This window comes from Sturnira hondurensis, unplaced genomic scaffold (genome assembly GCF_014824575.4).
Source record: "Sturnira hondurensis isolate 20B ecotype Veracruz unplaced genomic scaffold, ASM1482457v3 Scaffold0003693, whole genome shotgun sequence".
Lineage (NCBI taxonomy): Eukaryota > Metazoa > Chordata > Mammalia > Chiroptera > Phyllostomidae > Sturnira > Sturnira hondurensis.
Window position 1 is genome coordinate 4,910,202 of NW_028076324.1, and position 26,412 is coordinate 4,936,613.

At 41.3% G+C, this 26,412-nt stretch overlaps 1 protein-coding gene, 1 long non-coding RNA gene and 1 other non-coding gene across 4 annotated transcripts in view; 1 reads left to right on the forward strand and 2 right to left on the reverse strand.

Annotated features, from left to right (window-relative positions):
- Positions 1 to 4,750: 4,750 nt before the first annotated feature.
- LOC118984339 (uncharacterized) lies at positions 4,751 to 11,088 on the reverse strand. Its single transcript, XR_005065918.1, has 3 exons — positions 11,015 to 11,088; positions 8,030 to 8,119; positions 4,751 to 5,021 (listed from the first exon to the last, which is right to left on the reverse strand). It is a non-coding gene; the product is annotated as an uncharacterized LOC118984339 (long non-coding RNA).
- Positions 9,207 to 9,310, reverse strand: LOC118984659 (U6 spliceosomal RNA). Its single transcript, XR_005065953.1, has one exon. It is a non-coding gene; the product is annotated as a U6 spliceosomal RNA (small nuclear RNA).
- The window catches only part of KIF13B (kinesin family member 13B), a 175,865-nt gene continuing 160,421 nt past the window's right edge, over positions 10,969 to 26,412 (forward strand). For both annotated transcript variants that reach the window (XM_037042195.1, XM_037042196.1), the window contains exon 1: positions 10,969 to 11,125. In XM_037042195.1, coding sequence (XP_036898090.1) covers positions 11,071 to 11,125 — 55 coding nt within the window. In that variant the 5' untranslated portion in view covers positions 10,969 to 11,070. The remainder of the gene's footprint in view (positions 11,126 to 26,412) is intronic.

The following is a 26,412-nucleotide window of genomic DNA, read 5'->3' on the forward strand; positions in this document are numbered from 1 at the left end:
TGGTGTGGCTCAGTGGATTGAGTGCCGGCCTATGAACCAAAGGGTCGCTGGTTCAATTCCAGTCAGGGCACATGCCTGGGTTGGTGGCCGGGTCCCCAACAGGGGATGCTCGAGAGGCAACCACATATTGATGTTTCTCTCCCTCTCTTTCTCCCTCCCTTTCCCTCTCTCTCAGGGTGAATGAATAAAATATTTAAAAAAAGAAACTACAGAAAATATAAAAGATTGTTAATGTATTATCTAACTACAAACTTGTAAATATCCAATAAAGAGTTAAAGAGTCAAGTAAATTACTGTATCAGAGAACAAAAAGATATTATAAAATTATATTTATATATTTCTCACATTTCTCAATTTGCTACTAATTACAACTAGTTGTCCTTGTGAACTAGATTCATTGTGAGGCCTTTTTTTGTTTGTTTGTTTTGTTTTGTTTTATGGTGAAGAAGGAAACAATTCAGCACAAACGGTGAAGCAGCAGGGCTGTGAGGCGGCCGGGAACTGGCCCCGGGGCCAGGCCCCCCTCAGCTGAGCAGCTCCGCTCTGCTCCCACGGCCCACTCCAGCAGGGTCTGGTCAGCTCCCATCGTCGTCGCTGGGGAAACAGTCTTGAATGGAAACTGCACTCTCGTGGTTTTGTTTAAATATCATTTATGTAACAGAAAAATAAATAACAGAATAATACATACTCATAATTTAAAATTAATACCGATTTTCGTATTTTATGTTAAAGCAATAACACATGCATGTGTAATTATTTATTATACATTATATTACTATTTTTTGGTTTGGTATGAATGTATTCTGGGTTGGCTTTCTAAAAAGTGGGTCACGTTACCAACCTCACCTTACCCAAAACTAGGCATTATTAACCTTTTGTGGAAAGTTTGTCAATGTAGCCCTCGCTGGGTAGCTCAGTCCGGGAGCATCACTCTGATGCGCCAAGGCTGTGGGTTCCATCTCTGGTCAGGGCACGTGCCAGAAGCAGCCAATCAGTGCATAACTATTGGAACAGCAAATCAATGTTTCTCTCTCTCTTTCTCTCTCTAAAATCAATCAATAAAAAATTTTAAAAATTTTTAAAAGTTTGTCAATTTGTTGGATGATGAATGCTATGTCTTTGTTAAGTGTGCATTTCTTCGATACTAAGAAGACTGAACGTTTTTCACAGGTTTATTTTCCCCCTTCTTTCTTTGGAAACCACCTATTTGTCGAAATATCTGTTGGCTTCTTCTTTCTGTCTTTTTCTTTTTGGTTCATAAGTCTTTAGCACTGTGACTCTACGTCTATCATATGTTGCCAAAACTTGCCAATTTGTTGTCTGCTCTTTCTACACTTGGTGAGTTTCTTGGGCATGCCTGAGAAACCTTTGTTTTCTGAGCTACCTGTTCTTATGCTCTCCTTAAGGAAGCTGTTCCAGGCAGGGCTGGGAGTAAGGCTCTGGTGTTACTGGACCCCAGTTTGAGCCCAAGCTCCACCCACATAGACCTGGAAAACATCTCTCCGTGAGTTTACCATTACTGATGAGTCCTTTCTTTGCTTGAGATCAGTTAAATATTCACTTCCCATTTTTCTCTAGTTTTTCAAGTCTTTACCTGTAAGCCTTTAATTTGTCTGGAATTTAGACTGGTCAAGGATGGCTACATGGCTCTGTGTGTCTAAGCGGGGGTTGCTTTCCTCCTATAGTCGATGCAAAGGAGGGAGACCGGAGCCGCTGTCCCCGCTCTGTCTCGGGTCTTGCTCAGCTGCCTCTGAGTCATGCTGTGGCCCTGGGAGGGTTTTAGAGCTTCTGGCTTTCTAGTGGGGTAGAACAGCTTCCAGACTGGGTCCCAGCTGAAAACAAGTCTCCCTCGGTGGCACAGAAAAATGAACACTAAGTTAACTTCCTATTACAGAGCCCCTGGGCTGCAGATGTCCTGGGTTTCTCTTTAACCACTTCCTGCCCAGTGTCTAGGAGATGAAGACCATGTGTGGTACTCTCTGTAGCCTGGATTATTTGCCCTGCCCTTCTCTTCCCTCCAGTATCTGGATTTGGGTGCCTCACCCTCACGCTTCCTGCCTAGGTGACACCTTCTAGATCTGAATCTGGGTGACTCAGAATGGTCCTTCTTTCTCCCCTAGCCAGAGGCAGGCTCCACCCACCTGCAGCTGCAATATGTGACAACATCCTGGGAAAACAGGATCTTAATTACTGGCCCAGTATCGAAGGAGGAATTCTATGGACATTTTTTCCACTGTAGCAGCAGTCAACCCTCTGTATTCGTGGTTTCCGCATCCGTGGGATTCGATCAACCTTGGATCAAAAGTTGGCTGTATCTGCAGATTTGGAATTTATCAATCTCAGGACTAAGGGACTCAAATGTCCTCGGATTTTGGTATCTGTGGGAGATCCCGGAATCAATGTCCCTTGGATACTGAGGGATGACTCTAATTATCTTCAAATATTCTAACCTTCTGGAAATGTAGTTTATCATGCTTTCTAATTCCTTACCAGTCAAGTACCTTGCATTGAGTGTATATACAATCAAATATCAGATTTAATTACATTTGGAAAAAGTATCAATAATAAAATTTGGGATTCCTCCCTACGTATATTTCTGGGGTATTTCTTTTTTTCCAACTGTAATTTCATCTAATATTTCTCAGGTAGCCCTCTTTGTGAAAAAAGACAGTTGCTTCTCCTTAGGCTTGGAGCCTTAGACAAAAAAATTTACCTCCCGGTTACTCCACCCTTTCTTTTGTGGTTTCAGAAAATCCCTTAAAGTTCTAAATCAGATTTGTTGATGAGCTGTGGAACCTCCTTGGCTGAAACTGTAGATCCAACTAATCTAATCCCTTAGCCATGGGTCCCCCAAACAGGCAATGCGTTTGGCCCACACTCTGTGAATATTTTATGGATGATCTTTTGTGCTCACTAAAAAAGCCTGAACTGTGCAATCTGCCTTGAATAACACCAGAAGACGCCCCTCTCCTGACCTCTGTCCCTAAATGATTTGTGGAGCTGAACTAGGCCTTTCTGAGGTTGACTACGGATGTTGTTCTTCAGCAATACTTTTCAGCAGAAGGGGAAGTAATTTTTGTTCCTACAAACAGCGAACATTTTGGGAAAGTTTACTGAGAAATGTATGTGTCTTGGGAGGGCTTTTAGTTTTGGATCTTCAGAGATTAGAGGATTTGCATTTCCTTAATAGGGAGGGCAAAGTGCTGTTCAAAAGATCTACCCAATGACGTAGGCTTATTTTATTCCCGGAATTTCTTGTCGCCCTAAGTTATCAGTCAAAATAATTAACTTAAAGCCATCTCTCCTCCCCTGGCTCATCCATCTTCGTGTCTTTAAATTGGAACAACTCAGTCCCCTAGAATAGATCACATCGGCTGGGTGCTCATCCCTGTGAGCAAAACCAAAGATGAGAAGGCACCATCCTGCTACTGATTCCTCAATCTAATTAGAGAGACAAGACCTGCATACATTATTTATGTTGGCTTGTAACCTGATGCTAATATGGTACAGTGCTGCTAGAAAAGTTCCCAGAGGGGAAACAGCAATGTTTAGGATTAGCGAAGCCTGGCTTTATGGAGAAAAGCGGGGTTTGAACGGCTCGACTTTCATTGGCAGGGTGAGGACATCCTAAGGAAGGTAGCCACCTGCGTGAGAGTCACCGAAGCAGAAGTGTGGGATATGAGAGACCCCAGTTACAGTGGTGGTGGTGGGGGGGTTGAGGGGCAGAAAAGGAGTGAGGAGGAGGTAGGGAACAGCACCTCCCATAATAAAGCAAACCCCGGGGCTGTTAGGTCAGAATGAACCAAGGACTCTCCTGGAGCAGTCCCCAGGAACCTCACGGGTTCCCTCCGCGGGACTTCTGATTTGACTCTTGCTGTGGTCTTTCCCATCCACACCGCCCTCACCACATCAGCCTCAGAGGCAGCCGTCTTCCCATTTAGAGCTCTGTCCAAAAGTCCCTTCCTCTGCTTCCCCTTAGCACAGGTCAGAGAAACATCAACACAATTTCACCGTACACAAAGAGAACACAAAGGAGACTGATACATAAATAATCGAGTGTTCGAGCCGCACCTCTGCTGTCTGGGGCTCATAAATCCCGCCTCGTTCCAAATCAGATCCAGGGAAAGAGGGCCTTGCCTGGGTCCCTCCTGCCCAGCGTATTTCAGGGACATATTTAACCTCCAATACCTAAAAAGACTCTCCTAAACATCTAAATTTCTTTTAAAAATATTTTTATTGTTGTTCAATTACAGTTGTCCCCATCCCCTCCCCATTATTTTTCCCTGTCCTACATACCCCCACTTCCCACATTCAATCCTCCATGACCCCATAAACATCTAAATTACTTTAAAAATCTAGGCCAATTCCATTCAGCCTCCTAAACCCACAAGGTTACGGTTTTGCTCTTTCAGGAGCAACCTCAGTCTATGGCCCCAGAGTGAGTCCCGTGTACAGGACGGATAGATACTTCCTGCCCAGAGATACCTTTTGGGGCAGGGTCATTGAAAGCGATGACTTTGGAAGGCTTAGAATAACATGATGGAGACAGAGGGAGGGCAAGAGTAGTATGAAAAATATAGAAGCTAAAGAACTTAAGACACATGGACATGAACTAAAGGGGAAGAATGTGGGTGGGAGAGGGTGTGCAGGATGGAGGGGAATGAAGGGGGGAGATGGAACAAGTGTAATGGCACAATCAATAAAATATATTTAAAAAAAGAATAGCATGATGGCAATGATGGCGGAACAAAGAGGTACAAGAGCTACAGTTTTTGATTTCCAGGAGCTTTTTGCAACTTATGCTCCTGCAGCAACTCTTTGATGGAGACTAGTGTTTCCTTCATCTCCTCTCTGTGGATTTCACTTTCTCTGACTCTCAGCTGTTCCGCTCTCCTTTCCCTCCACGCTCTGGAATGGGGCGGAGTGTCCTTAGCGTTGCCTGCCACGTGATCTCCCAAACCAGGCATACTAAACCTCCTGTTCTCCAGGTCATTGTCTTCTCAGGGGATTCCCACACAGCCCTGACAAACAAACACAGAGGCAGCAAAACAGCTTGAAGAAGTTGCAAAATTTCCAGAAATCTAACCCAGCTTCTTAGTCCTCAAGGACCACCTCTGCATCTTTTTTGTCTTTGTACCCCATGCACTTAAACCCGTAGGGCCAAGCGCATGTTAGGGAAGTTTGCTGACAAAGAGAATAAATGAATTAAAACAAGGAGACCAGAGAGACGTCATGAAAAGCAAGGGAGTTACAAGCTTCAAGAAGGGGATGGTCAAGAACACCAACTATCGCAGAGAAATCAAGTAAAATGAGAACTGAAAGACACTCGACTGGATTTGCAACTAGAAGGTTGATGGTACACTTGGCCATGACAGTTTTATTGGAGGGGTGAGGGCGGGTGAATATGCTGTTGAATTAATAGTTGGTTGAGTAATGACAGGCAAGGAGAAAAAGACAGTGAGTGTAGATTATTATGTGGGGGAGTGTGGCTATGGGGGAGGTGACTAGAAGTGGACTACCAACTCAGGGAAAGTTGTGCTTGCTTTTTCCTTTGAGTTTTACTTCTGTTCTTGTTTTACTGTGGGAGATTCTCAGCTGAGGGGAAGGGGCTGGTGGAGAAGGAAAGGTTGAGAAGTCAGTGCTGAATCTGGTCACAGATAAAACTGTGGGCGCAGGGAATCTGGGGAGTTTTCACCTGGGGGCCCTGATCTTCCCAGTGAGGTAGGAGCAGTGTGATGTGGGAGTGACCATGTTGGGCTGGGGCTTGAAGAGGGTGGTGAAGATGTTAAAAGACCTGGGAGGGGGAGTTGAGCAAGGAAAAGGGCTTCAAGTGCCACACTGAGATCAAAGACCACAGATTTGCGGGGGGCCTTGAAGTGCCCCGATGTGCAGCTTCCTCAAGCTGGGTTCCTGGCTAGTATGAGAGCATGAGAGGAGGGAAATGACCTAAACTGAGAGATTCACAGAGCGCGAGTGGGGTTGGCAACACTGTCAAGAGAAAGGTTTGGGTAGAATTGTAAGGAAACAAACCCACGAAGGAGCTTGAGTGTGAGGAAAGGGGCTGAGTTAAGGAACTGGAAGTTTAAGAATAGCGTGTTGGTACCTGGGTGTAAGAGAACAAGTCAGGTCGAGTGAGGCTGAGGTTATAGATGAGAACAGTCTCAGATCATGGGAGGATGCAGGTGAGGCCTTGCCAGGTGGTGGTGGATGAGAAGTATCAGTAAAGCACACAGAGCACCAGCTACTATGTGAAAAAGCAGGTTTAGGTCATAGTAATGGTTTGACACCATTACTATGTCCAGGTAAGGCACCCAGGGGCCCCTGAGCCTCCTACTCAGGCCAGTGGGCAAGGTAACTGGCCTCACCTGATTCTCAGATCTGTCAAAGACCGAATCGAGAGCGCCAACCTCATGGGACTATTGTGGAAACTGAATGAGATCATATATTATAAGGGGTGCTGAGCACATGCCTGGCACATAATAAATACCATAAGAAATATGGATAAATATCAGCTGTAGTCCTTTCCAGGCAACTCAATTTGTTGGAGCATCGTCCCATATACCGAAAGGTTACAGGTTCCATTCCTGGGCAGGACACATACCTGCAACGTGGGTTTGATCCCAAGTCATGGCGTGAATGGGAGGTAACCGGTCAATGTTTCCCTCTCACGTTGATATTTTTTCTCTCTCTTTTCCTCAAAATAATAATAACAATAAAACAGCTACAGAAAACTGCTATTACCAAAACCGAGGCTTCCACTAAGAATTCTCGACGTAGGAAAGATAACACTAACATAGAAATGCATAAGAAGACATGTAGGCGTGGCCTTCTTTGTGGAAACCATGTAGATTTTGGGAATCTCACATTTGCGTTTGCGATCCACCCTGTGGCTGGCTTACTAGCAACGTGACTGGATGCAAGCCATTTAGTCTGTCTGAGGTTGATCTTGCTCCTGTGTTGTTACTACCTTCGTTCCCCTAAATGGATGAAATGCCTGCCTACTAAGTACCAGGCACTGCACCAGATGTTGAACAGAAGGGGACTTGAAAAAGACACTCTCCTTGTGCTCACAGTGTATCTGGGGAGGTAAGAAGAGACCATTCTACTTGGGAAAACGAGAGCTCTGCCGAAGCTAACCCCGAGGGAAGCCGGTCAATACTGGCTCATGCCGGAGAGGTCTGGTCTCTGGTCTTGAAGAAGCGATGGGTTCATTCCCTCCTTTATAGAAAGGGAAAACATAAAACCTAGTACATGGCTCCCACTTTTTAAAAATAGTGGGGTTTTAGAAACGATTGGGGAAAGTCGAATGGAGAAAAGTAGGTCTTTTGGGGCTTCTGTGGGCTCCATGTGGACACTGCCCACCGGGGAAGGCTGTGCAGTTGAGGTCAGATCCCCGGAGTGGCGCAGTGTCACTTTGGTAAGTGGCTCGGGTCCGCAGTTCCCCCACCTGCAATTTCGGAATAATAACAAGAACCACTTGGTAGAGTTCGTGTCAGGACTGCGTGAGTCAATTCGTGTAAAGTGCTCAGGGCAGGGTCTGGCCCTCAGTGAGCGCTCAGCATATGCCAGTTTGAGCTGTCACGATTCTGTCCCGGGCGATCTTATGAAAAGAGGGCAAATGTTTTCCTCAACCGGTGCAGGGGGCATCAGAAACTGGGAAGGGTGGATCAAAGCAACAAAAAGTAAACTAGAAATCAGTTTTAGAATAAGCAGATTTGCAAGATGCCAGGACAGAAATAGAAACGAGAAACTTCTTGTAGACACAGCTAAAATTCAACATTATACAGACCTACAATATCCCAAATGTCTTGAATGTAGTATCTACACCATAAATATTGCACTGGTATCTTAAGTATTTGCTTTACTTAAGATCTAAGGGAGTGACTTATTTACTAGTTTTCTCTTTTCTCGCTCAGTTGAAAAGAGATAAACCAGACTTCCCCTTTCACCTGGTGGAGGCTGAGTCACACCCCCAGACTTCTTTGGGGGGGGGGGGGCGGTAGGGTGGGCTGGGCAGCTTTCCAGTCACCTGGTGTGAAAACCCCTGAGCTCCTGGTTGTAGGTTGTACCTGGCATCTCAGTCCTTTCTCAAGATTCCCTTAGAATCTTGTCTCCTCACCTTTATTGCAGAAGTCAAAAGAGACTAGTGTGACTAGAAGTCCAAAAGGAGAATGGCCCACAGGGGTTTTTCCTCTACTGTCGGGCAACAGTTTCTTCCAATCAGATGTTTCCAGGGCTATTTAACTGGTTTTGGAACTTTAGAGAAAGTCCTCACCTTGTCCCTATGATATGCCCCCTCCTTCAACTCCTTAGGGGCTTTCTCCTCTCTGAAATTGGAGCTTAAATTTAAACACAGTGTTCCCATAGAAACTGTGTAGCTTCTCTTTTTCTGCCTGCCTTGCTTCTGTTTAAAAGCTAGATTCAATGTATCAGGAGAAGAGGGGAGGCGGGGCAGAGAGAGAGAGAGAGAGAATATGAATGCCCAGGACCCACAACATCAGTCATTGTGTGCATTAGTTTTTAAAGACTTTACTTGGTAAAATTAAATAGCAGTTCTTAGTTGGTTCTTTTTATTTTATTTGCTTACTTTATTGGGCTGTGGAAAATCACAAGACTCAATGTACTAACACTGCTTACTGCTTCTCTAGCTGAGAAGGCCCTCCTAAAACCTCAGAGGAAGTGCCTCTAAGAAAGAAATCCCCTTCTTTTAAAGAGGGCCTGCTAGCAGGCCTAGCATTTTCTATTTTTAACCTTTTTCTAAAAAATCAAGAAAGAATCGATACAGAATGGTAGTTTCAGGTATACAACATAACGATTCTATATTAATCTTTTAAAATTGTGGTAAAATATACATAGCATAAATTTACCATTTTAATCATTTTTTCATGTGTAGTTCAGTGACATTAAGTGCATTCACATTGCTGTGCAGGGATCACTACCATCAGCTCCAGAAGTTTTCCATCTTGCCAAACTGAAACACTGTATCTTTTATTTGCAGATTTTTAAAAAAATTTTTTTAAATTTTATTTTAATTTTTGTTCAAGTTCAGTTTTCTGCCTTTTACTCCCATTCCAGCCTAGCCACCCACCCCTCCCCACCTCTCTCCCATATCCACTCCCCCTAGTTTTTGTCCTTATGTCCTTTATATTTGTTCCTGTAAACCCTACCCCTTTCCCCCTGAAATTCCCACCCCTCTCTTCTCTGGTAAAAACATGAAACGCTTCACAAATTTGCGTATCATCCTTGCGTAGGGGCCATGCTAATCTCTGTATCATTCCAATTTCAGTATATATGCTGCCGAAGCGAGTACTAAAATGCTGTATCCTTTAAACGCTAATTCTCCATTCCTTCATCCCTGTCCCACCTCAGCAACCAACATTCTTCCTTCTGTCTGTATGAATTTCACTACTCTAGGTACCTCATACAAGTGGAATCATACAGGATTTGTTTTTATGTGTCTGGCTTATTTAATTTAGCATAATGTCTTCAAGGTTTATGTATATTGCAGTATGTGTCAAAATTCCATTCCTTTTAAGGATGCTTTTAACCTTTTTGACAACTCAGACTTTATAGCTCTTTAAACAGAGGGATGCTTGGTAAATGGGCAAGTCTTAACCAACTGTCTGTATTTATTCATCTGGTTCTGATTTCTGCACTATCATGTAAACACATCCAAGCAGGTGTCATAAAGCCACGGTATCCAGCCAGGTGGGTGGTAAAGCAGACTGCAGGGGGCTATGGTGAACTGCAGAGACCTGCCTCTTACAGTGGTGGCCACTGCTTATCAAGTCCAACCCGTATTTCCAACATGTAATATAGGCCCACTATTGCATGTAAAAATCTACTGATTTTCATGCATTGGTCAATACTGTTGTGCCAAACAGAACTCATTTGCAGACCACATCTTGCCACAGACTACCAGTTAATGGTCTCTGCTAGGGCTTTTTTTCAAAAACCAAATGAACCCTGGACAGTGTGGCTCAGTTGTTTGGAGCACTGTCCAGTAAACCAAAATTTTGTGTGTTGGGTTCCTGGTCAGAGCGCATGCCTAGGTTGCAGTTTTGTCCCTGCTCAATGTGTTGTAGGAGAGGCAATTGACCAATGTTTGTCTCTCACATTGATGTTTCTCCCTCTCTTCCCTTGTGTATAGAATCAATAAGCATGTCCTAAGTGAGGATTTAAAAAAAATTTTAGCTGTTGAATACTTCCCATTTTAAGATAGTCAGACAAGTTTGATTTAAAAACAAACAAACAAAAATTCAAGTGGGTATATTGGAACATCTAAGTAACTGGTGAATTGGGCAGCATCCCATCTAGCAACCAGAAGGGAGCTCTAAGATGTACAAAATGGAAAGATTTTAAAGGAAGAAGGGTGAGACAAGGGAATTATTAGAAAAATGTTTCTTGGGAGGAGGTAGGAACTTCTTTTCAGAAAAAGAAGAGGGAGGGTTTTTATTATGTAGATTGCCTCTTCTTCCTATGGTAGCAGAGACAGGGACTAGACTGGAAGGGGGTCAGGGAGCGGTATATACGATACTGAATACTATAAAGACTTCCAGAGGAGGTAGCTTTTGACTTGTCTTGAAGGATGATTTCAGTAAACAAGGCCTGGAGAATAATCTAAGTAGAGGAAATAATTTGAGCCAGAAATCAAACACTAAGTTGGCAAGTAATGAGTCTGAAGAGGTTGCATGGTCTCCAATTCCAATTATTTAATAGTATGTTCTTAGGTGAGGTGCCAGCTCATTGATAGCTTAGGAGGGTAAGAATGGTACCGAAGCAGAAGGGCATTTACAACGTCTCCTGCGATCCAAACGCCCAGAGTTCTCCTCGCAAGTCCCGTCCACCACCGCCGCCGCCCTGCCCGCGACCACCTTCAGGGACTACAAGTCCCGTCAGGCAACGGGGTCGCGCCCGGAGCCCCGCTGGCCGCCCCGCCCCTCAATAGGACCCGCCCCAGGACCCGCCCCTCCTGCCGCAGCCCCCTATCGCCCGGTCAGCCCCGAGGAGTTACCCGGTGGCCACGGCAGACGGAAGCCAAGCAAGAGTCTCGGCAGAGGCGGCGGCAGGATGGGAGACTCCAAAGTGAAAGTGGCCGTCCGGATCCGGCCCATGAACCGAAGAGGTGAGAACCGAGCCCGCGCGGGGCAGCCTCAGCGGAGGCGGCAGGTGCCTGGTGCGCCCCTTCGCGGCGGCCGCCGTGTGGGGTCCAGCCGCCCCGCCTCTGGAGTCCGCATCCGGGCTGGAGCGCGGCCCGCGCACCCCGAAACCTTGTCCCTCCACGCCCGCTCCGCCTGTGCGGGACGCCCCTCCCCCGTCTGCACCGCGTCCCGGGGCGCTACGGGCCCCACATCCCGGTTCGCTGTCCCTTCCGCCGGCGCTCCCGACCCGCCCCAGAGCCCTTTCGCCCTCTCACCCTCTCTCCCTTTTCCCTCTCCCCCGCCTTTACAGGAGGGCGCCCTAGTCCCTCTCCCGCCCGGGCTCTCTTCCTCCTTCCCCGACCTTTCCCCCTCGGCCCTTGCCTGGCGGAGTCCCCGCTGTCTCCTCGCCAGCTGTCAATGCGGCCCCCGCCCCTTGGGTCCTCACCGGTCCGGCCTGGCTGGGGCAGCCAGGGACCCCGAAGCCCCACGTCACCGGCCCAGCAGCCCTAACCCTGCACTTTGGTGGCCCGCGGCAGGAAAAATGGCAGGGAATTTGGTTTACTCCTCCTGAGACAGCACTCAAGTGCAAAACTTCCTCCTGTTGCTTTTTCACTTTATTTCCTTTTAATGTGGACGATCATAGAGAGTTGTAAATAACTTTGATTGACGTTATTTACGTCAATCAGAGAAGGGATGCCTCCCTACCCCTACTTCTCTGACTGTTGAGAAAGTTTTGTTTTTGCTTTAAGTCGTCGTATTGGTCATCTCTCAACAATAAATAGTTTTAAGTGCCAAGATTCTTGTGAAACTGTATCTTTCAGGCATTCTCTTCATTCTGCAGGGAGGATAGAGAAAGCAGATAAACCAAGTACATTTTAAATCCTCTTTAGACAGTCAGATAGACTGGAGAGAACTCCAAGTGGCATTCGAAGGAGAAGGTGGGCTGTGTTTTGGCATCTTTATTTAAGTTCACCTTAAGTTTATTACTATCACCGTGATTAAGAAAACTTAAACGAAGCTGAATTAAACACAGCGGATCTGGGATTTGATTCTGAAAGGATGATTTAGTGTGGGTGCGTTACTTTAAATGAGATAATATATTTGAAAACTTTTTCTGTATAAGGTTATATTATTGGGGGGTCACTATTATAATCCCAGGAGACGACTTTTCAAAAGATTCTTAATTACTTGGAATCACTTGTAAGTACCAGAGTTCTACGTCAGGAATTTTCAACCCCTGTGCCTCAAGAATTTTTGGAACATGCAATACCTGACTGTTTAGTCAGGGGTACTGACCCCTTTTCCTTTAGATTGCCAAATGAAAATATGGCAACAGCCAATACAACAATAGCTGTCAGGTGTGAATGAATCAAAATTATACCTGTTTTTTTTGGTGTGCTGTAGAATTCTAGTAATTAGTTTATGCATGCCATGAAATTAAAAAGGTTGAAAATCTCTGTTCTAAATTGTTCTTGCCACTTCTTTGTTCATTATGTCAAGCGTTTGTTTAAGTCTGTGTAGAGATTATGAGTTGTTTTCCAGTGTTTCTTTTCTTTGCTGCCTTTTGTATAGAGTGAGGCATACAGATCAACCAGTTAAGATATACTTTGTTGGTTTGTCCTCTTGGGAGTTGGTTTTTCTCTTATCTTGGAGTTACGTCTTCTGTTGGAATTGGTGATTCCTTCTGTCCTTGCTAGGTCAGCTCACGGTTGTTAGGTGACAAAGAAGAATTTTCCCTAGGAATTTAAACTAGTTTAGCCTTGGCCTCACTGGTTTCATGCTCTGACAAAATGAAAGAACTTGGAGGAACTCTGAAAGTTTTGAAAAGCTTCTGTTTCTTCAGTGTTCAGGAAAATTCACCTTAATTCACAGTGCTTAGGACAACTTAAAAAAAAAAACCAACCAAGCCACGTAAAATAGAACTGATTTGGGATATAACTCTGGAAGGACGATTTTAGCGTATTATTAAAATTTCTTTTTCAGAAAAAAATCTTGGATATGTCAGTGCTGAAAAGAGGCAGTTAACCAACCACCACAAAAGACCTATCTCAGATGGAATCCTTCCTCTCCTCCCACCATGGGTTTTGGTTTTTGAGGGGAAGTTCTATCCTTTTTACTTATAAATGGTCATTAATTAGGATGCAGTAATTATCAATGTCAGAGTTTGGAGAGATGCGTAGAATTATAATTTTAGCTATGGAATGGATGTTAGCTTTTCCTTTGGCTGAACATATTTTAAACTTAAGGTTTAGACATAGGTTCATTACTTGGCAAATAGAAATGCATTTGTAGTAAACTGCCTCATTCATTTAGTGCCATCTCTTGCATAGCCTTATACTTCCTGAAAGCACATGGACTATTGGTTTTATTTCTAGTTTGTCATGAAGTAGTTGTTTATAGAAATCTAGAGGTTGCTATGGGATGCAGTGTAGTGAAATTCTAAAGCCAGTGATGTTTAAGAGCAGGGGAGAAACATTCATGTGAGAGAGAGACATCAGTGGGCTGACTCTTGTATGCAGCCTACCTGGGGGCTGAACCCTCGTCCTGGGCATGTGCCTTCACTGGGAATTGAACCAGTGACCTTGTGCTTTGCAGGATGATGCCCAACCAACTAAGCGACACAAGTCAGGGCTAGAGTTTGTTTAAAAAGGCTAAAACAAAACCATATTCCTTTCCAGTAATTGTGAAAAGGGTCATATTGCTTTGACCGATGACTACTTTTGGGAAAATTAATGTATTAAGTAATAACATATAATTATGACAAATAGTAAACTTTTAGTCATAATTGTTTGTCTCTTAATATATTAGTGCTGGAATTAACCTCAGAAATTTCTCTTCAGAAGTAAGAATGAGGTGAGAATGGATTACTGGGGTGATGCAGTTTTGCTGTTTAGACTTTGATATTTGAAATTGCATCAACTACTGTTTGAAATTTGCAAGAAGCTTTTAGTGAACTGTGAAGTTCTTCACTGTGATTCAGCATCTGACTGTGCTTAGGGTGTTAAGGTAGCCAGTTGGTTTATTACTTCTCATTTATCATGAAAGTAAGAGTGTTTCTTTCAGTCACTTTTGCTAAATTAGAGTTGCAATGGCTAACATGTGCTTTTGCCTGGAATATTTTTCTTGTTGCCCATTTTAACATTACTAACAAAACAAGTATGAAGAAAAAAGTCTCTGACATCTTTCCATTTTGACAATTCATACTCTCATTTTCTTCTTTCCATTCTGCTTTGTGTTCATGTGCACATGTAATTTTACATAGTTTTAATTTTGCTTTTGTTTGTCTGAAATATGAACTTAAGCTAAAGAATAAACTTGTATTGTCATGAGCTCTCGAAGTCTGTTTACAAATATTGTTTGTCATTTATGTTGTGTTTTAGACTGTAAAATTCATCAGGTGACTCTGGTTGTGTTCTTCTATCTACTGTAAAGAACACCAATTCATACATAATTAATCAATCTAATTATTAAATGAACTGCAAGTTTTACAAGCATAATTGATGGTGCTACTTAGATCAGTGGATACTCTCCTGTTTAGGAATTTGTAGAGTTCCTGTTTAGGAGCTTTAGGTGGCTTAAAAATATTAGATATTTATTGAGTGCCTGCCCTGTGTCTAGCTTATTAGATATTATGGGATCTTATTACATTTCCTCAAGGGGCTTCCTGTGTTTAAATATGTACAAGATCAAATACCAAAATAAATAAGTCTATATTAAAAGTATTTGGAAAATACCTTTGCTGTCTGCCTGGCGTGGTGAAATCAGAAATTATACCTGAAATCTAGTTTGAGAGAAAAACATGAAATGGGTTATTGCAGATGTTAGTAAATACAGACAATATTTATTTCAGTAGGATTTCTCAAGGGTTTACTTTGCATTTTGCAGTGCCTGATGCCATGAAAGACACAAAGAAGAATGTAGTATCTAATAGAAGTCAGTGTATAAGTAAATCGCTGTCTAGTATCTCAGTGGAAAGACTATTACATAGCTATTAAAAGTGGTGAAAATTAAAGCCATTTAACAGGGAAGACTGTTCTCTTTTTAATATTTTATTTATTTATTTTTAGAGAGAGGGAAAGGAGAAAGAGTGGGAGAGAAATGTCAATGTGTGGTTGCCTCTCATGTGTCTCCTATGGGGGACCTGGCCTGCAACCCAGGCATGTGCCCTGACTGGGAATTGAACCAGCGACCCTTTGTTTCACAGGCCCATGCTTAATTCACTGAGCTACACCAGCCAGGGCAAGAAGACTGTTTTCTACGTTAGAAGTAAAAGCAGAATGTAATATGGTTGTGCAACTGTACTAAATTTACTATTGTGGTAATCTATTCAATCTACTGTAATGACTATTATTTTATAAAAATGTAAACAGAAATAGGCAAGGCCTAGAAAGAAATGAAAAAATGAGATTGATTGTTCTTTTGGGGAGAATTTTATTTCCTATAAAACCTTTTAGTGTTGTCTAGTATTGTAGTTTTCAGTTTTTTTAAAGTGTGTTTTATGGTTCTTGCTCAAGAGGAAATGACTATCATGTGAAAAGATAAGATTTAAAGGTAAACACCTCTAGCAGATTGCTAGGTGATTAAGTGCCAGGTGAATGAGAGGGAAATACAGGAATTTGGAGGAGTGAAAGCCCTCTGGAAGGGGCTTCCCTGGGGAGGGAGAACTTTGGACTTGGAGGAGGGATCTTATGATTAGAATCGGTGCAAGGAGGAGGCAGGGAAGAACATTGGTTCTTTGAGGAGGAAATGTGGCCTAAGAGTAAAGGCAAAGAAACAGGAATGAGCAAGGCAAGTTTAGGCAGCAGAGACAAGCTTAGCCTGTCAGAGAGGAGGGCCCTCAGAGGTTGACTAGAGAAAGATGAGTGAGATTAGAAAGTCAGGGCAAAATTACAGGGAGCCCTGAGGCTAGCCGGGCCCAGAAGTCTGGGTTTAGGGTGGCTGTTCCATTTGCTCTAATTTAGCTTATTTTAGAGCTTTGTGTGGGTCTCGGACACAAACATGAAGGAGAAAGATTGCCAGATCTCAGGGCAGATTGCATACCTGGGTAGATGACTGATTAGGGACATGCTGGGCAGCGTTTAAGAGCGAGAATGGAAATAAAGCCATGTGAGTGGCTTCAGTCAAAACCAAGTGAGCAGCCATGTATCAAAAGACAAGGCAAAACTGAAGTCGCTTTCATATCTTGGCTATTGTAAACAATGCTGCCATAAGATAGGGGTACGTGTAGCTTTTCGAACTAGAGTTTTGGATTTCTTGGGATAAATACCCAGAGGTGGAATTGCTAGGTCATAAGGTAGCTCTATTTTTAACATTTAAAAAAATATTTATTTATTTTTAGAGAGGGGACAGGAAGGAGAAAGAGAGGGAGAGAAACATCAATGTGTGGTTGCCTCTCATGTGTCCCCCACTGGGGACTTGGCCTGCAACCCAGGCATGTGCCCTGACTGGGAATCGAACCGGCGACCCTTTGCTTCACAGGCCTGCGTTCAATCCACCGAGCTACACCAGCCAGGGCATCATTTTGAGGAACTCTATACTGTTTTCCATGAGGACTCCCTATTTCAAATTAGTCAAAGAAAGACAAATACCACATGATTTTACTCACATGTAGAATCTAAAAAACAAAATAAACTAACAAAGACAACAGAAAACAAACATAGTTGCCAGGAGGGAGAGGAGTTGCCGGGGTGGGGTGGGAGCAGTTACTGGGTGAAAAAGGTAAAGGGATTAAGAAGTACAAATTGGCACTCATAAAAATAGTCCTGGGGATGTAAAGTACAGCATAGGGAATATAGCCAATAATATTGTAATAATTATATAGTATAGGTGGGTACTGGACTTCTCAGGGAGATCACTTTGTAGTTATATATGTCTAATCACTATGCCGTACACCTGAAACTAATATATTGAATGTCACTATAACTGAAAAAATTTAAAAGTTAAAAAACAAGGTAAAACTGAGGAAATACGAGGAAGTTCAGAAGGCCTGCAGTCCGGGAAGAAACAAGTAATCCTTAGGAACGAAAGGCGCAGGGTAGGAGGGGAGAATCTGTTTGAAACAGGCAGGTGTTTTTGACCCTGAGGCCAGTCCGTGGTGGTTGTTTGGCCTTTTCAGAGGGAACTGATGTTTGAGTTAAAGATGACTGTGGATGGAAATTTCTGACATGTTTTCTGAAACAGAAGATACTTGTTTTACTAGCAGCTGCTTGATATGCTAATGGAATGAGACACACATCTATTACAACATTCTTTTGTTTTACCGTCAACTCGGTGAGCAAAATGGGAAATTATACACATAGGGCCAGAAGCTTTTGGAGAAGAAAGTACAATTTTATAAAATAAAATACTATAAAAATTTGTTTGAATTGGCATTTACTTTTACCTCACCTCCATAAAACAATGACTAATGTGTAACTTTTCCAATTCTTAAGTTCTGAAGGTGGAAGAAACCACTGATAAAACTGTTCATTAAGCAGATGAATTGAGATGTTTGTTGAGGAGAAATGGATTTATTATTGCTCTTTATGCTTGCTGATCAAGTCTCCTTGTATAGAGTTTGTTTTTTAACAAAACTCTTGGCAGTGTAATCTGTAGGGAAGTGTGCGAAGCTAACTGGTCTCTGAGACACAATCCACAGATTAATTGGAACGGGGCTTTACCTCTTCGAAGCTGTAAATATGGTTAAAAGATGGTATTGATTAGCTCATTAAATTTAATGCAGGTTGATTGAAGAAAAAATAACTACTTTTTGAGAGCTTTCTGTTTGTGAGCTATAGAGTTAGGTGCTTTTTATTGGTTATTTTATTCTTCAAACAAGACTTTAAAAGCAGTAGCTATAGAATTTCTATTTAACAAAATTCTCAGAGAGGTTAACTACCCAGAATTACAAAACCAGTACTGTAGAGCTTGAATTTTGCCTACTTTGCCATTAAAGCCTATACTTTTACTATTATATTGGAGATGATGATCATTTATGTTTTTTTATTTACAGATTTTAGGGAGAGAGAGAGAAATGCCAATTTTTGTTGTTCCACTTATTTATGCATTCATTGGTCAATTCTTTTATGTGCCCTGACTGGAGATCAAACCCACAACTTTGGCTTATCGAAACAATGCTTTAACCGACTGAGCTGCCCAACTGGGAAGGACATGATGATTTCTAAGAGGATTTTGCATTCCTGAATTTACATAATTTTCAAAGGTGTGCAGGATACACAAGAAGCATATGATCTTGGCCCAAAGGAGCTCACTGCCTTGTTAGTAAGAAGAGATGCACCGGTGGGTCAGTTACAAGAATATACGTGCACAACGCGGTGATGACAGTGCATTGTGAATGAAAGAAATGGGAGTGGGCCTTCAGGATGGTGAGGAATGAGTTGAAGACAGAGGTCAAGGAGGAAGGCATGGCACTTGGGGTGCACAGCAGGAATTGTAGGAATTGGCCACACATGGATGTAGACATTAGCAAGATATTTGCAAGAACAGTGAAGAAATTAGATGTCCAAATTCAGACAGCAGGGAGGAGACAGTATCTGTATAATTAACTCGCTATTGAGAGGTAACTGTGCTGACATGATCCCAGCACGGAATTAGATTATTTCAGTTAATCCTCACAACAATGCTACGAAGGATTAACATGTAATTCCATTTCACAGATGAGAAAACAGGAATTTAAGCAAGTATTAACAACTCGCCCAAATCATATAACTAACAAGTGGAGAAACTGGCAGTTGGAACCTAGGCAGTTCAACTCGAGAGCCCAAGCCCTTGAATTTTATGCTTTCTTGGAAAAGTTGAAGGAACACAGGGAGTGCGGGATGGGAAGAGTGATGCAAGTTGCCTTTGTGAAGTAGAGAGGTTTATGGTGTGTAGAGAGATACAAAGTTATTTAAATGAGGTACAGGAGATTAAGAAGAGTGGCCCAGTTTTAGGAGTACAGTGACTATAGGTTTTGAATAGAGCAGTGTGGCACTGTGAAAGTGATGCTTTAGGAAGGTAGATTATTACTCTATGTGTCTTTACTGTGCCCACAAACTAATGAGTTGGCTTGCTACTGTTTGACCGGTACTGGTGGAAGACGTGGGACTTCTGGGTCCAGACTTGTTGATGATCCAGCACGCAGCTCGAGCAGTTCCCCTGGCCTGCAGATCCCACAGGGCTGATGTGGAGGAGTGCAGGTGGGTGCTGTGCCAGCAGTAGGTTTGTGTTGCATCTGAAGAATACTGAGCTTGGGGAATCCATTGCTTTAAGGTGGTGAGGAAGCCTGCTCTGTGCCCTGAAGGAAGAACTAGTCATTGTAGCCAGGAACTAGTTACTGGCTGCAAACATATTTCTGAGATGGGCTGGGTAAAGAGCTTCTGTGGCCTTGCATTCCACATTTATCCAGATAGAAGGTGTCAAGGTGATATGAAAGCAGCTGAAATTTAAGAAATCCAGGAAGACTTCAAAGGTTCTGATTAAGATGACTAAATGAATGAATGCTGATGTATTACCTTACATCAGAAGTATGGGAGAAACAGGTTTTTTGGTGGAGGAACAGGAAATGATGAGTTCTGTTTGGGGATATTCAAGAGTATTTAGTCAGTGCTTATGTGGTACGTGTAATGCACCTATAACCGTGAGTAAGATACAAGTGCATTCCAGAAGAAACTCAGCAGACTTGTTGACCTTTAGGTGTCTGCAGTTCAGCCAAGTCTGGATGGATCTAGACGGCTGTTGTACATAGAATCTGAAACAAAGGGCTGGGACATACATGTAGATTTGGGAGTCATTACTGTGTTAAGAAGATAGAACACTAGAGTAAGGTATGTTTTTTATTTGGATGGAGGACACAGAGGCTAAGAACAAAGACATAAGGAGAAGCAGGTGAAAAGTAATGTGGAAGTTATTACAGGGGGGAAAATGTGTCCCCCAAAAGGTCAGTAAGTCAGATATCACAGGATGGCACATATGATAATACTGAATTGTCTTCAGTGGGTTTAGCTTGATGGCAGTCAGTGGTAATTTTCAGGAGAATAATTTTGACTGACTGACTGAATGGGTCTTGTTGTGTTGGTAGTGAGCTGAGAAGTAGTGGGCATGCAACATGGAGGCAGTGAGTTACGTGAAGCTCCACGTAAAAGGGCGGGGTGAAGAGTGATATCCAGCAGTGTATATAGGAGCAGGCCATTTTTTTTAAGTCTGGGGATATTTGAGCTTTGTTAAGAGACAGAAACAGCCAAAAATTTGAGACTTAGAGACAAAAATTTCCAGGAGGGAAATTTTTGCAACATGAGAGGAAGAGGATAATTTTATAATGGGAAAGCCCTGAAGTGCTTAACTTTCTTGATGAGATGGAATGTGAGAATATTCATTAAGAGTAAAAAGAGTTGGGTTGGCTGAGATCTTCAGAGTAGTGAGTGGTGTAGAAATGTGGTTGGAGGTTTCTAACCATGTTTTATATACGTTGAGTGCAGTGAGGTCTCTCCTTCTGAGTTTTTTTAAAGATGGAATTCACATCAAAAGTATACAATTCAGTGGCTTTTAGTGTATTTGCAGAGTTGTGCAACCATCACGCTGTCCAATTCCAGGACATTTTCATCATCCCACAGGGAGACTCTCTCCCATTGGCAGTCACTCGTTACCCACCCCGATTCCAGTACCCTCTGCATCCTCCCAGCCCCTGGCATTCGTATGAATGAAACTACACCATCTGTGGACTTTTGTGTCTGATTTCTTTCACTTGACATACTGTATTTAGAGCTTATTCATGTTGTAGTGTGAATCAATCCTTCATTCCTTTTCAAAGCTGAATCATATTCTGTGATGTGAATATGTTGTATTTTGTTTGCCCATTAATCAGTTGATGGACATTTGCCTTGTTTCCACTTTTTGGTTATTATGAACATTTGTGTATAAGTTTGTGTAGAATGTACATTTCCGTTTCTCTTGGGTATGTATATTCACAGAAGTGGAATTGCTGGGTCATATAGTAACTAACTCATAAGGAACTGTTAAAGTGTTTTCCAAAGTGACTGTACCATTTTACAGTCCCACCATAATGTATGAATCTTCCAGTTTCTCCATGTTCATACCAGCACTTGCTATTTCCCCTCTTTTTGATTATTGGCTTCCCAGTGGGTGTGAAGTGGTATCTCACTGTGGTTTTGATTTGCATTTCCCCAATGTCTAATGCTGTTGAGCACCATATCGTGTGTTTATTAGCCATTTGTATATCTTTGGAGAGATCTCTCTTCAAACCTTTTGAAATTGGGTTGTCTTTTTATTATTGACCTCTATATACATTCTAGATACCATTCTCTTATCAGATATATGATTTGCAAGTGTTTTCTTGTGGGTTGCTTTTTCATTCTCTTAATGGTGTCCTTTGAAGCACAAAGTTTTTCATTTTGATGTGGTCCAGTCCGGTTTGTCTGTTTTTCCTTCTGTTGCTTATGCTTTTGATATTGTGGTTAAGAAACCATTCTGTAACCCAAGTTCATATGGATTTATGCATATGTTTACTTTGAAGGGTTTTATAATTTTAGTTTTTACATTTAGGCCTTTGGTCCATTTGGAGTTCTGTGGTATGAGGTAGAGGTTCGTTTGAATGTGGATGTCCACTTGTCACAAAACCATTTGTTGAAAAAACTGTACTTTTCCCATTGGATTACCTTGGCATCCCTGTTGAAAATCAGTTGGCCATAAATGTGACATATCTTTGGACTCTCAGTTCTATAACATGGACTTCTATGTCTATCCTTATACCACACTGTCTTGATTACTGGAGCTTTGTAGTATGTTTGGAATTGGTAAATATAGTCTTTCTGTTCTTTTTCAAGATAGTTTTGGCTATTCTGGTTTTGCCTTATAAGTTTTTCAATACTTATTTCCTAACCCTATAAAGTTGATTCGTTTTTTGAATATATACATTTTATATTTTGGGCCACATAGGTAATTTTAATTATTTTCATACTATAAACTCTATTTCCCTTATCAGCTGTTCTGTCTTGGGTCTTCCCTCATTCCTCATATTGGAGCTTATATTTTTATCTGTTATTTATTGAATAGATTTTCATGTTCACCAGTAAAAACATAAAAGTAGGTTATTAAGATATTTTATATATCTCTAACTGGAAAGCAAACCGCCAGTTTGCTTTTTACCTATATGGCATCACATAATTTTGTTTTTCCCTGGGTCAGTGGGCCTTAGGGGATCCTAAGCAACCTTGTAAATATAGTAAATAAGTATAAGTCATATTCCCCTTGCTGTCAATAATACCACATTCCACTTGGGAAAACAAGTCCTTTATACATGAAATATTAATGATGAATATTTTATTTATATGAATATGCATACACATATAAAAGTATTGGGCATGTGACACAAATTAGTTGAAAATAGAACCATATAACATAGCATGCAAGGTTAAAATGTGTCTTACAAATAAGTTACTCTTTTCCTTTGAAGAATTGTGAACTTAAGAGGAAGTTATAATTAGCTCTTTAGGAATGTGACTGGTAGGAAAAGGGAGGAGCAGTTATATTTCTTAGTTTATTTGTTTTGAAAAGAATTGCTAATTTTCTGGAGAGTTAGAAAAGCAGATTACTAAATAGGCAGCTTAGTTATTTTGTCCACATTTTGAGTGATGCCTGTTTTCAGATGGAACGTGAGCTCTCTGAAGGGCGTCTCCCCTGTTCTGCCCATCGTTTACTATGATGTCACTGGGGGACGGGCCTCAGCTGATTTATGCATTGAAGAAAGACTTGTTTCAATTATTGCTAATTTGGCAAGGTGACTAATTTGCTGGCTGAATAAGCTGAATTGTCAGCTGAACATATTTTAAAAATTCAACTTGAGAATCTTGACCTAGAAAGGGATCCTGTTTGGGAAATAATATGGGATCTTTAATGTTAGTGAAGTAAATTTTCCTTTTTTTTTGTTTTCAGGACTCGTGGATACCTTAAAACATTCATGGTTTTGAGTGCTATAAATAAAACTTGATTAGTCATGACATAAACTTAAAGTACTACTTAACTTTAAGATCACTCTGGTTTTTTATTGGTTTCCAGACATAGTACTAATTAAATCCCAATCTCATTATTTTAGGCTTCATTGGGAATGAACTGTTGTCCATGTGTTACTTATTATAACAATGATGAGTATTTGGTGCTATTTTTTTATTGTGGTTTAGTACATTCAGCATAAAATTAAGCATCTTAAACCATTTTTAAGTGTACAGTTTAGTGGCATTAAGTACACTCACGTTGTTGTGCAGCCATCACCACTGTTCATCTCTAAAACTTTTTCATTGTGCAAAACTAAAAACTCTGTGCAGTGAATCATTAACTCCCCATTGAACCAGCGACCCTTTGGTTCACAGGCTGGTGCTCAATCCACTGAGCTACAGCAGCCAGGGCCCCTTTTTATGTCATTTCATGCTTACTAATTATTAGTTGTATCTGATGATGTCATGAAAGGGAGGAGAAAAGACCTGTGAAGAGGACAGGGGAAAAGCATACAAATATTGAAGAAAAAATACTTGGATCTCTCCTCAATTCTAGATCATTTGAAATGAAGGCAAAGCACTACTTGGGGGGCAGTACTTGATTTGTGGTTTTTCAGGCATGCACTCTAGATGTATTTATGTATTTATGTATACAGAACTATACATGCAGCGTCTCGGCTCAGACCAAATGTTCTTGCAAGAAACTAATAACCAACCTTGTGGTGAATGGTGAGATAGATTGAGTCACAGTACAGTTTCCGGAGAGTTGATAATGTGTTCGTTATAATACAGATTTGACTGTAAGGGGCCAGCCAATACAGTTTGTTGAGCTCTGGGCTTAAGGAAAAGGAGGAAGTAAATTGCATGTTTGAAAAGTTTTTGCAGTGTGGCTGAGACTTCCTCGCTGCATTTCTGGTACAGTCTAGAGAGGATTTAAACACAAAGCATTAGACCTTATGGTAGTCGACTATAGTGGAACATACGCCGTTTCGATGGTTAGTCTTCCACACCTAGGTAGAACAGCTGTGATGCTTCCCTTTCGGTTCTCTTTGCCAGAAAAATGTACTGGCTAAAAAAAACCACTATTTTTTTGTACTTCTAGGTTATATCTTTGAGAACTAATGTAGAATAACTGATACAACAAAAGTTGAGTTGTGGCAGGCATAAGAGGGGAATTTTTTTTGCATTTGTCTCAGTTATATAAGTTTAAAACCACAACAACAAAAAGAAATGACATTTCCTAGCAGTGGAAGTACTTTAAAAGTTACACTGGTAGTATGATATCTGGCCTCGGCTCTTTGGGAAATACATAATGACCCTAGTGGAGTACAGCTCCTTTCTTAGATAGTGTCTTTGGGTAGTAGGGATAAGGCAAACAAACAGTTTCATACTTTGAGCCAGAAAAATATAAGACTGTAATAATATGACAACATAAACATGGCCTATATGTTTTTTAAAAAAGCTTTATTGAAATATAATTTACATATTATACAATCAACCAATGCAGTGGTTTTTATTATGCTTATTCCAAGTATGCAAATGTCAGCATAATCAGTTTCAGTCCAGGGTCATCACAGCAAACAGAAAACCATATCTGCTAGCAGTCACTCCCAAATCCTCGGCAATAGTGAGTCTATTTTCTGTCCCTATTTGCCTATTCTGGACACTTGGAATAAGTAGAATCATATGATATATCGTCTCTTGTGACTGGCTTCTTAGCACAGGCTTCATCCATATTATAGTATGTATCAGTACTTATTTCTTTTAATTGCCACATAATGTTCCATTTGATGGCTGTCCACTTTTACCCAATGATTAGTTGATGGACAGTTGGGTTTTTTCCACTTTTGGGCTATTATGAATAGACATAGAATACTGCTATGAACATTCATTTACAAACTTCTGTGTGGACAAGGGTTATCATTTCCCTTGGGTGTATATCTAGGAGTGGGAATTGCTGGGTCTTATGCTAACTCTATGTTTAACTTTTGAGACATTGCCAGATCCTGTGGGTATTGCTGGGTCATATGCTAACTCTGTGTTTAACTTTTGAGGAACTGCCAGACTGTTTTCCAAAATGACTCCACCATTTTACATTCCTACCAGTAATATATGAAGGTTCCAATTTCTCTACATCCTTGCCAATACTTGTTACTTTCTATCTTTTTTATTGTAGTTTATGCTAGTGGTGTGAAGTGCTATCTCGTTGTGGTTTTGATTTGTATTTCCCCAGTGTCTAATGATGTTGAGCATCTTTTCTAGTGCTTATTGGCCATTTTTGTATCTTTTTTGAGGAGATGTCTATTAGATCCTTTGCCCATTTAAAAATTAGATATTTTAAAATTATTGAGTTGTAAGAGTTCTATTTTCCAGTGCAAGTCTCTAATTAGATATATGATTTACAGATGGTTTCTTCATTGTGTGGGTTGTCTTTGTTGTTGTGTGAGAGGGTTTTCTTTTTACTCTCTTGGTGCACATCAGGAATCACAGACATTTTTCATTTTGATGTGGTCCAATTTGTCAGTTTTTTTCTTCTGTTTCTTGTGCTTTTGGTGTCTGAGAACCATTACCTAGCTGCAAGTCATGTGGCTTTACCTTTATGCTTTCTTCAAAGACTTTCTTCAAAGTTTTCGCACTTACACATTTATGTCTGTGATCTGTTGGAGTTAATTTCTGTGTGTGGAATTAGGAAGGGGTCTGACTACATTCTTTTGCACACGGATATCCAGTTATACCAGCACCACTTGTTGAAGAGACTCTACTTTCACCACTGGATTATCTTGATACCATTGTCAAAATCATTGGCCATAAATGTGGCAGTATATTTCTGGAGTCTCTGTTCCATTGATCCATCTGTCTGTCCTTCTATCCTTATGTTAGTATCACATTGTCTTGATTACTATAATTTTGTAGTAAGTTTGAAATTGGTGAATAAAGCCTTTCTACTTTGCTTTTCTTTTTCAAGATTGTTTTGACTATCCTGGATCTCATGCACTTTGTATAGATTTTAGGATCAGCTTGTTAATTTTTGGGGGAAAAACCAGCTGTGATTTTGATAGGCATTGCCTTGAATCTTCTAGGCCAATTTAGGGATTATGACCATCTTAGTGGTGTTGAGTCTGTCAGTTCATGAACATAAACATCTTTCCAGTTGTTTGTCTCTATTTCTCTGAACAATGTTTTAGAATTTTCAGTGTACATGTCTTATACTTCTTTTAAATTTCCATTTAGTATTTAACTCTTTTTGATGTTATTGTAAATGGAATTGTTTTCTTAACTTTATT